General features: G+C 37.3%; 1 protein-coding gene across 1 annotated transcript in view; it reads right to left on the bottom strand.

The window, feature by feature from the left end:
- Dytn (dystrotelin) overlaps positions 1-5718 on the bottom strand; it is a 46685-nt gene extending 40967 nt beyond the window's left edge. Inside the window, 2 exon segments of the mRNA XM_010616207.1 lie at positions 2648-2722; positions 5679-5718. Of these exon segments, the coding sequence (XP_010614509.1) occupies positions 2648-2722; positions 5679-5718 (115 nt within the window).
- Between the last annotated feature and the right edge of the window lie 5771 nt (positions 5719-11489).

An 11489-nucleotide genomic window follows, 5' to 3' on the forward strand; every position in this document is an offset into this window, starting at 1 on the left:
CACAGCATGTTAGGGTGTTAATTGCCATGGTTAAAATCCCTGTGATCTTTGTAAAGAGCAGTTGCTGAATTATCACTCTTTAGACACCATTCTTGTCTTAGAAATATAATTTTTAAAATGTTGGTTCCATCAATATTATGATCTAGAAGATGCACTTAATAAAAACTAGAGCTGATTACAAAAATAATAGCTTATTTCATATATATATATATATATTCCCATGTTCTAAAAAATTATACAAGGCAATGAATAGAAAGAAAAAATGAAATGGAGCTAACCCTATACTTTTTCTTTTTATTGAGTTTATTGGTACATTCTAGGTATACAGTACAGTTACATTCATTACTGGGATCTTGTACCTTTACATGACAGGTCTTGGTTCTCATTTTTTCCCCTTGTCACTGCCCTCCCTTCACCCCTCCTCCCCTCCCCATTTACAAACACTTTATTTCCATTTTTTCATTTTCTCATATTTTTTTGTTTTCCCTTATTCCCTTTCCCCTACCCTTCCCACTTTCCCTATACCTTTTAACCCTATAGTTTTTCATGGGCTGAAGATGACAGATAAAATTAATAAATATCCCATATGTCACCCAAGAGGTGGGGATGTCAAGAAACTGAGAGTGGCTGGCATTTAAAATGCTTCAGCCTGTGAAATGATAAAACCCCATGCTTCTCTCTACTTTGTAAATCACTCTCACAGATAAGGAAGCCAGCAAGTATAATAAAATTTTTATTTGTTCTCTGATATTGCTTTTAAGGGGAGCATCTAAGGAACAGAGGAGAGGTTTTAGGAACGAGGCTTAAATAAAACCTGGCCCCGAGTGACTGAAGCCGTACACTCTTTTATCATTATTTGATCTCAACACCTGTGGCCTGGTCTGAGAATTCTGAATGCAGGCGGTTTTGTTTTCTGCTGAGATTCTGTGTTATGGAAGCCAGATAATGGTGCTGTCCATTGATCTCACACCAGATTTCCTCAGCGATACTCTCCAGGTTGGCTACTTGGAGCTTATGTGACACTTTATCATAGTGTTTGGAATTTTTTATTTTATTTTGTTTTCAAATGTTTGGATACTTTTTCTAGGTAGAATTTTGAACCACTGACTTATACTTTGTTAATATTTCTCATGATTATTATTTATATTCAATGCTTCCGATGCCAGGGATAACAAAAGGTATAAAAATTTAAAAATCTACCTTCTCCAATTATGTCATTCTATGTTTCTAGGCATTAATGATGGAGACTTATCATGAACTTTTGCTCTTAACTTTCTTTGTTGGGAGAAAATCTTCATGAAAATAGCATGATTGGGGTAATTGTGTGCATGTGCGTGTGTGTGTGTGTGTGTGTGTGTGTGTGTGTTTGTGTGTTTGTGTGCTACTAGGGATTGAATCCAGGGTTTCTGCATTAAGTTTTATCTCCAGCTCTTATTTTCTATTTGAAGACAGAATATGGCTAAGATGTTAAGGTGCCCTGGCTAGGCTTGAACTCACAATTCTCCTGTCTCTGCTTGGGAACCGATTTTTAATGAGTGCATTCTATGTTTTATTTATCCCCAGAATTAAAAAGAGATAGTAATAGGTGAGTTTTATTTGTCTAGAGCGGTGATTAAAAAATGCTTTTTGTAAAGCCCGAATCCTTTCTTCAGAGGAATCTACCATAGAAGCTCAATATGGGAAATAGCGAAATGCAGAGTTGTTCTTGTTGAGGGTGTGGTATCTGAGTATTCTGCCTCCCTCCATCTCTTCTTCCCGCCTTCCTGACTGGTTGTTCCCTACCTCATATCATGTGTACTTTATGAAGCACAGTTGGAAAATCATCTGTCTTTATAACTTATTAGGTAGAAGGAAAAAATATAAAAATTACAGCAATCAGAAGTGATATATCTGTTTAAGTTTGATACAAATGTCAGAAATTATTTCACATGAAGTGATTTTTTTAATGCTGTAAAGAATATGTGAATGATTGATAACTTTGGATATGCTAAATACCTGAATTTATTTCACTTTGGAAAATTTTTACAGCATAAAATTTTTTTTTACTATCTTTTACCTATAAAATAGTATAAGAAAAGAAACCCATAGTATTCAATCAGTTATAAATTTAATTCAAAAGGGGGATTCTAGGAAACTCTCTAGTTGATTTGAAATTTTATGGCTTGTATATCTTTTATTTGGACATCCTTTTGCATGGTCAGTTATTGATAAGAAGTAAAACTTGAATGTTCAATTTGAAATTTAAATTTTAAATTGCTGTACTTAAGTAAGTACAGATCCTTAACTAACTTTTTGGTGATTTTATTTTGTGTTGATATTGGTATCTTGAAAGGAAAATGAAAACTAAATGTTTCTAGAAGCTAAATAGGAAAAATTAAAAAATTAAAGTCTTCATCCACAGTCATTTCTATTGTCAGTAATAGAGCCACGCACAGACACCCTACACACACACAAACACACACACACACACACACACACACACACACACGTCTTCTCTGTTACAAATGAGCTCAGTCCAGAGACCCAGCCTTCTAGAGCTTAGCAGCTACCTCCATGGGGAGGGAAAAGTTTTGGTTTCTGTATGAATCTTACATTGCATGTCATTAAGTTCAGATATATCAAGTGTTTCAAGAGAGCTTGTACTTACACTGACATAGAGTTTGCACTGATCATAATCTGAAGGCTGTTCTATAAATGGCATTCTCAATACTATGAAGAGTATCTGCAAAGGAAATATGAAATATCATGGGTAAAGGGCTGTTTTATGATATCAATCCCACATCTTAGAAGGAAATCTCATAACCCCAAATTAAGGTGGAGAGCTTTCTTTTCTATCCACAAACAAATATGTAATAATGTACTTACAGTCTCCCAGCCCTGGAAGTGACCTTCAGCGTACCCTCTGAATCTAGCAAGTAGAAAAGTTCACCAAAAACTGGTGAGTCCTCCTGCATCAATCTTTTTACTTATTATATAAGGCAATATACTTGTGAAATGAATAGTACAAAAAATTGTAGAATATAAACTCAATCTTGTTAGTATATTCCAGTCTTATGCACATACATATTTTATACATATATGAAAAAGATGCAAATATTTAATGAATTTTCATCACCTGATCCTGGAATGACTCTAGGCCCTTGAAATACAGCAGATAAAAATCCTTACTCTTGTGGATTTTAACTCTTAATGACATCCACATTATCATGAACAGTAGGTCAAATCCTGAAATTATTGGTGCTTTTAGTTATTTTTTCCTTGCCACTATTATCTAAATTGTTCATAAAGGGCATATATTGTTTTTATAAGAAAATAATTATTAATATATCTTATTTTGAGGTTGACATCACTGCAGCAATGATGAGCATTTCTGAGCTCTCCCCAGGCACTGACTGTGTAGCCACCCATTTCACAGTGCGCAGGAGTAGAAAGAGCCCAGGAGCCAGCCACACCTAGTTCTACTGCTTCCTTCCTGTATCCTTTAGGGTGATTTAGTTTTTGAACTGCAGTTTTCTCATCAGATGAGTAGGGATTATAATACATTCCTCATAGGGTATTTGCATGACTTGACTAGAAACTTGTAAGTAATATACTTATTAAGTTGTTTATCTTACTTTCCTTGAGGACCTACAACTTAAATTGGTTCCATTAATCCTTCAGATTTGATTTCCATTTTGTTTAAGAGCCATATAACAGTCGCATGACTTTTGGCTGTCTCATAACAGAGTTATTTGTTGTCTAAGACTGAAATGATCAATCCTCATATCTAGCAAAATTGAAAACTACAGAGTAGATCACCTCATTCATTCAAATCATCTCTAGTGTCATCCAATAAAGAATGTTAATTGTTTAGCCAATTTTAGGCACTTAAAATTGCCTGTTTTAAGTGATTATTGTTGGTATAAAGCTGTGGTCTTCAAAATAAGGCTCCAGGGCCAGCAGCATCAGTATTACCTGGGCACTTGTTAGAAACACAGATTCTAACAAGGCTGCACCAAAACTTCAACTCCATACTCTGAAGGGGAGATCTACTAACATTTGTTTCAACAATAAAGTAAATCTTATGTAGACTAAGGTTTGAAAACTACCTTTGCAGAGGGAGTTTATTGATTCTGGAGCAATTGTCTTGGATCCAGCTAACTTGCAAATGATTCTTAGGGATCATTTATATAAATAATCAGATAAGATTGCAAATCTTGATAAGAGCTGTAAATGTCTTCCTTTCCAATATTTTTACCTTGTGTATATAAGTGTGCATGGATCAAAATTCCCACATGGGAACAGCAAGTTTCAACACATCATATTATTAGAAATCCAACTGACACTGATTTACTGGAAGGCTCTCTTGACAAGGTCTGTCAAAGAAAGCTTCTTTTGTTTGCAACAGTGCACAGGGGACAGTGAGGCTCCATTGCCCTATATTTTATTTATATATTTATTTTTGCTCCAGACTAGTGGTCTATCACAGTGCTGATATGAAGTATTCTTCTTTCTCTCCCTCCTTACTTTTAATAGAACTGTCAAAAATAATAATTTAACATGTAATCGATATAAAAGTTATTAATGAGGTCTTTATATTAAGTTCTTTTACACTTGCAATACATCTGAATTCAGTCTAGCTATATTCCAAAGGCTCAGTACCCACATGGGTCTAGACTTACAACTCATTTTAAAGACCTTTGGGAGGGGAGCTGTTCTGAGAGCATAATCTTTTTGTTTTTTGGTACCAGGGATCAAACTTAGGACCTTGCACTTGCCAGGCAGGCACATTGCCACTGAGCTAAATCCCCAGCCCTCTTAATCTTTTGATTATGTGTCAGGGTTGTTGGTTGGAATAAGCCTGAGATTGCAGAGTCATTGGGGAGGGAACACGCAGTTTCTCCAGGACAGGATCCCTGGAACCTGGAAATCAATGGTCAGAAGACCAAAAAAAGGGTGTAGAGGGTATGTGAAAACATTGAGGGAACTGATAGAGAAGAAGAAAATGCAATCCATTGCTCGAGAAGAGAGATTACTGACTCAGATCAAGGAACACTCCACAGGTGCTCACTGAGAAACAGAGCAGATGTGGATTGGGAGAGTCTTGAACACTGGAGGCAGCAGTTAAATTGAAAGACAGTATCCCCCCAGCACCCACTCCAGGGAGAAAAGCCTCTCTTGAGGCTCCTGCAATTGGCAACTGGCAGGCGGGGCCACCATTTTGAGCAGAAAGGCGCAGACTTTAACTCTGACAGCAGAACAGTGTCGCTTTCTTCCAGGGCCACTGTGCTGTCCTGAGAAAGGAAGTAGGGAAAAGCTGTCCAGTCTCAATAGATTCTTAGCAGAAGAAGGTCAGCAGATTGAAGAAATTTATATTGAGAAGTAGAAACTGGATCCAGCCATACTGATCCCAGGACCACGCAGGGCCATTAAAAAGGTTCCAGTTACAAAGGACTGGAGGCACTCACTATTTCACTGGAGATGCGGGTGGACAAACAGCCTTGGCCAATGGCAGAAAAGAGACCCCACCCCACCCCCGCACTCCAACCATGGACACAAACAAGCAAACAACCTTAGTCAGAGGCAGGACAAAGGATCCCCACTCCCCCAACACTGCCCCCAGACAGAACGTGAAAATCCTCAAAGATGTGGAACAAAGAATCCCATTCAAGACCTAGGAGGGGCAGCAGTGTACAGACCTGGGGATAGCTTCAGGCTATCGCCAGCAGAGGGCACCATCGTGGCTGAGAGAGCCGTGAGGACAGGATCACAGGAGGGAGCCTTGGGCAAGAGACATTGGAAAGGCTGCTGACCCCGGAAGCGCCCCAGCTCTCACTCTTGGAAGTCAGAAACAGCCCTGTGTCTTGCACGGATTTTACTACAGACCTGATGGGGCCGCACAGCACATCTACAGGCTCTGTCTTGGACACTAATACAGAACAGCATGCACCAGAGGAATTTCAGTATTTTTATTATTTTTCTTTTTCCTTGTTTGCTTGATTCATTTCCTTTCTTCATTCTGCTCAAGTTTTTTTTCCCCTGTTGTTGTTTAGGTTTTACATATTTATTCTTGTTCTGTTCTGTTCGTCTTCTTTCCCTCTTTGGTGAACTTTATGCAGCTTTCATGTGAGTGAATAGTGTCTCTTGCTTCCATATTCCTTGGCTTCCTTCTTCATGCTTTCTCTCCTGTCCTCTTCTCCAATATCCCAAAGCTTGAGTGTTCACCCTTTGCCCTCCAGCCTTACTTCTACTATATTTCTCTTCGCTTATCTCTCTGTCTCATCCCCTACAGGATTTCCCTCCCACAGGATAAAATCACTCTACTACACGAAAGGGAAAATCACTGCTCTTGATTTACATTGGATCTTGCTATGCAATGGTAGAGTTTGCTCATATGCTTAAAGGTACCAAAGTAATAGGCATCACAATAGTCTGTGTTAGATACTATTGATAATGCTAACTGTAGTAGTTTAGCCAGGATATCATACCTGTTGTAATCAGTTATTCTCCAGTCTATGACAAAACTGTAATTGTATGGGGTCACAATCACCACCACAGTCCAGTATCAAAGGACTGGGTGCTGAGCTAAATATGTAGCAACCTCTCATCCTTAATAAATTTGAAAGGTAGGCTCAAAGACCACACAAAGACCAAGAATCACCTACACCTAGAAGACATCTCTTAGGAATAGGCATTTCCTAGAGAAGCCTCAATAATAGCAATAAAGCTATCCACCATAAAAAATCTACCAGCAACAACTCAGAAAACAAAATAAAATTTAAAAATAGGAAACAACAGGGACAGGGATTTAGCTCAGCGGTTTGGTGGCCTGCCTTGCAAGCCCAACGACCCGAGTTCAATCCCCGGTACCAAAAAACAAAAATAGGAAACAACAAGACATAGAAGCAAAATGTAACCCCAGATGTCCTGCACACCCAGGACAAGTACAGAGATAGAGGAAATAGGAAGCAATATACCTGAACTTTCTGAAATGATAGCTACAGAAGTAAACAAACAAATAGAAGAGACTATAGAGAAAATAATCCTCCATGTAAAAAAAGAAATGTCAATCAAAATGGAAGACATGTTCAATGAAACTAGAGTAGAAACAAATGAAAAAAAATAGAGGAGCTTGGGAAAATGATGGAAACCATGAACATCCAACACAAGAAAGAAATGGAATCCATGAAACAGATTCAAACAGATATCCAGGAGATTAAAAAAAAAATACACTGGAAGACAATCATTTAAACCAGGGTGAAGACAGAAATTCTGACCTAGAATACACAATTGCAGTTACTGACCATGAAAAGAAAGATATTTTGAAAACAACTAGAAGTCATAAAAATAATCAATCCAACAATTACAAGATGATGCAAAAAACAAAAAACCCACCAATATAAGACTAATTGGAGTCAGTGTAAGAGCAGGAGAAAGTGCAAGTGCCATAAAAACAAAAAATAAAAACGAAACAAAAACCCCACCTGTTCACAGTTGTAATGGCAGAAACTCCCAAACATGAAAAAAGAATTGGACATACAAATATGTAAGGCATACAGAACTCCAAATATCCATTATCAAAATAAATCTACACCAAAATATATAATAATCAAAATCCTAGAAATTCAGCACAAGAACAAAATATTAATTCTATAAGAGATTTAGAGAAGATCTACTGACAATTCTCCCCAAACTCTTTAATGAAATAGAAGGGCAGCAATACTCCCAGAATTATTCCTGGAAACATATTATCCTGATATCAAAACCAGAGAAGGACCCAACCAAAAAAGAAAACAATACTCGAATTTTCCTAATGAACATCGATGTAGAAATCTTCAATAAGATTCTGATAAACAGGGCAGGGGATTTAGCTTAGTGGTACCACACCTGCCTTGTAAGCACAAGGTCCTGAGTACTGGGGGAAAAAAAAGTGGCAAGAAGACACTGGCAAAGAGAATACAACAACTCATCAAGAAGTTTTATACACCATGGGCAAGTAGGATTCATCCCAGGGATGCAGGGATGGTTCAACATATGCAAATCAAATGTAGTACATCATATCAATAGCATCAACAAAACCAAAGACAAAAATCACATGATCCTCTCAATAGACACAGAAAAAGCATTGACAAAGTGTAACACCATTCATGAAAACAAAAACAAAAACAAAAAAACATACAGAACTTTGGAATAGATGGTCTTTACATCAATCTAATAAAAGCTATTTGGGACAAATCAACAGTCAACATCATGCTAAATGGACAAAAATTGAAAGCTTTCATACTAAAATCAGGAACAACACAAGAATGTCCACTATCACTTCTCCTATTCAACGTTGCTCTGGAAACATTAGCCAGAACAATTAGAGAAGAAAAAGAAATAAAAGGAATAAAGATAGGAAAGGAAGAAGTTAAATTGTCATTATTTGCAGATGACATGATTCTCTATATAGAAGACCCCCAAAACTCCACCAAAAAAGTCCTAGATTTAATAACCAAGTTCAGTAGCATAGCTGTATACAAAGTCAATGCTCAAAAATCTATAGCTTTCCTGCACACAAATAACAAACTTACTGAAAAAGAAATTAGGGAAATAACACATTTCACAATAGCATCAAAAAAAGAAAAATGAAATACACAGAAATCAATCTAACAAAGGAAATAAAGGACCAGTACATCAAAAATTATAGTATTCCGAAAAAGGAGATTGAACAGGATATTAGAAGATGGAAAGATATCCCCTACTCTTGGGTAGGAAGAACTAACATAGTGAAAATGACCATATTCTCAAAATTGTTAAGCAGATTTAATGTAATCTCAATCAAAATACCATTAGTGTACCTCACAAAACTAGATAAAACATTTCTAAAATTCACTTGGAACCAAAAGAAACCTAGAATAGCAAAAACATTTCTGGGCAACAAAGCCAAGGCAGGGGGCATCACAATCTCTGACTTGAAATTATACTACAGAGCTATTGTGATAAAAACAGCATGACTGGCCAAACAACAGACTGAGAATCAATGGAACAAACTAGAGGAAGCAGAAACAACACAAAACACCCAGTCATCTTATCTTTGACAAAGGGGCTAAACATGTTCCCTGGAGGAAAGATAGCCTCTTTAATAAGTGGTGCTGAAAAAACTGGCTTTCTACATGCTGAAGATTAAAATCAGAACCATGTCTCTTACCATGCACTAAAATAAAATAGAAATGGATCAAAGATCTAAGTATTAAAGCAGAAACACTGAATCTGCTGGAAGAGACAATAGGTAGAACTCTTGAGGACATACAGGTAGGCAACGAATTCACCAGCAAAACACAAACTGCATGGAAAATAGTGCAAAAAATCAACAACCAGGATCTCATCCTATTAAAAAGTTTTTGGATTACAAAAGAAATCACCAACAGAGTGAAGAGACAACCTACAGGGTGGAAAAAAGATTTTAGCAAGTAGTCCCTCAAGTAAAGAATTAAGATATAGAACATACAAAGAATTGAAAAAAATTAGACCCTCCAAAGTAAAAAACCCAATCCAAAAATCCAGGCATTTGAAATGAATAGACAATTCTTATACGAAGAAATAGAAATGTCAAATAAATATATGAAAAAGTGTTCAATATCACTGGTCATCCAAGAATTGCTAATTAAAACAACACTGAGATTTCATCTCACTCCAGAAATAAACCAACAGCATTATCAAGAAATTAAATAACAAAGAAACATTATCAAGAAATCAACCAACAACAAATTCTGGTGGGCCTGTAGTGAAAAAGAAACCCTTCTCTACTGATGGTGTGAGTGTAGAGTGGTGCAACCACTGTGGAAATCTGTATGGAGATTCCTAAAGAAATTAGGATTAGAGATAGCCCTGCAGGGTATCTTCCTGAAAGAATTAAAAGCATGACACCACAGTAATATATGCACACCCATGTTTATACTGACACAGTTTGTGACAGATAAATCTTGGTTGTAAACAACCCAAAAGCCCATCCACTAATGAATGGATAAAAAAGATGTGTTTTTCTTTATATGGTAGAGTACGACTCACCCATAAAGAAGGACAAACGAGACCTTTATAGCTAAATGGATGCAACTTGAGACTGTATTCTTAAGTGAAATATATCAGACACATATGTGCAAGCATAGCAGTGCCTCTCTGGTGTGAGATACTGAAAGGGAAAATAAGGACCAAAATCTATAATAGGTAATATGAAACAGGAAGAAACTGTTCAAAAGGAAAGGGACATTGTGAAGGGAGGAGGGGAAAAAGGAAGGGAAGAAAAACAAGAAAAGAAAAAAAGACAATGGAAACAAAACTTGTAAATAAGGAGAAGAGAGGAGTTGAAGGGAGGAGAGGCAATTGAGGGAAAAAGAAGAATCAAGATTTACCATGTGCAGGTGCAAATTCCCTTTGATGAATGTGATCATTATGTATATTTAAATTGTGCCAATAAAATTAATTTAAAAATAAAGAATCATTGGTGTTAGATGTGGGGAGTACCATGTCCATCCATTAGACTGGCTAAGTAGAGTGTATTTAGTGAAGAGAATTAGGCTAAGTGACAGCAATCTGACGATGTCATCATTTAAATGACAGAGGAGGAAGAGAAACCTAAGAGAAACAATGAGTGGGGAAGGGAAGAGAAACCAGGAGAAAGCAATAGGTGAAAGCCAATGAAGATGAGTTTCAGAGAGTAGAGATGTGCTAATACTTCAATACCTGAAAGCCACAAAAAGATCTTGGCCTGAAAAATAGCCTCTGGTTGTAATGATTAACTTGGTCATTGAAAGTCTTTGTGAGAGCAGAGTCAGTGAAGACCCTGACACATTACAGAGGATTCATCAATGAATGTAAGACTACATTAGTTTCTTTTCCATTGCTGAGACAAAGTATACAACACTCGCAATTTAAAGGAGGAGAGGTTTATTTGGGCTTAGGGTCCTGTCCATAGTTGCTTGGCTCCAAGGCAGAAATGGCATGATGGAAGGGCACCGTGGAGAAAAGCTGCTCAACCCATCATGGCCAGGAATCAGAGAAAATAGAGGAGCCAGGAACGAGAATGCTCCCTACCAGGTTATGCCTCAGTGACTCATTTACTGTTAACAGGCTGCCCTTCCTAGCGGTACATGGACTCATCCATGGATTAGTCCACTGGTGAGCACAGTGGATTCACGCCCCTTCCCAAAGCCCCACCTCTAAACATAGGAGACTTTTGATGATTAACTTTTACATCTTACATCTAAACCATAATAAAAGAGAAAAAAAACCCTAAAAAATTGATAACCTTTACAACACCCTTAATCCGAAGGGAAGATGAGAGTGCTATCACTATACAACACACAAAATGAAAATTGATTTTCAAAGTCAGGAAGAGAGATTCTAGAACGTATGTGCATGAATCAGGGACAAGGAACCATGAGAGAAGAACTTGGGGGATGCAGGTAGTATTTGATGGAGCAAGGTTTCTCTTGGAATGCACATTTTCCCTTTGCCACTTGGCATATGTT

This window comes from Fukomys damarensis, unplaced genomic scaffold (assembly GCF_012274545.1).
Source record: "Fukomys damarensis isolate Sample0158 unplaced genomic scaffold, DMR_v1.0_HiC HiC_scaffold_16, whole genome shotgun sequence".
NCBI lineage: Eukaryota > Metazoa > Chordata > Mammalia > Rodentia > Bathyergidae > Fukomys > Fukomys damarensis.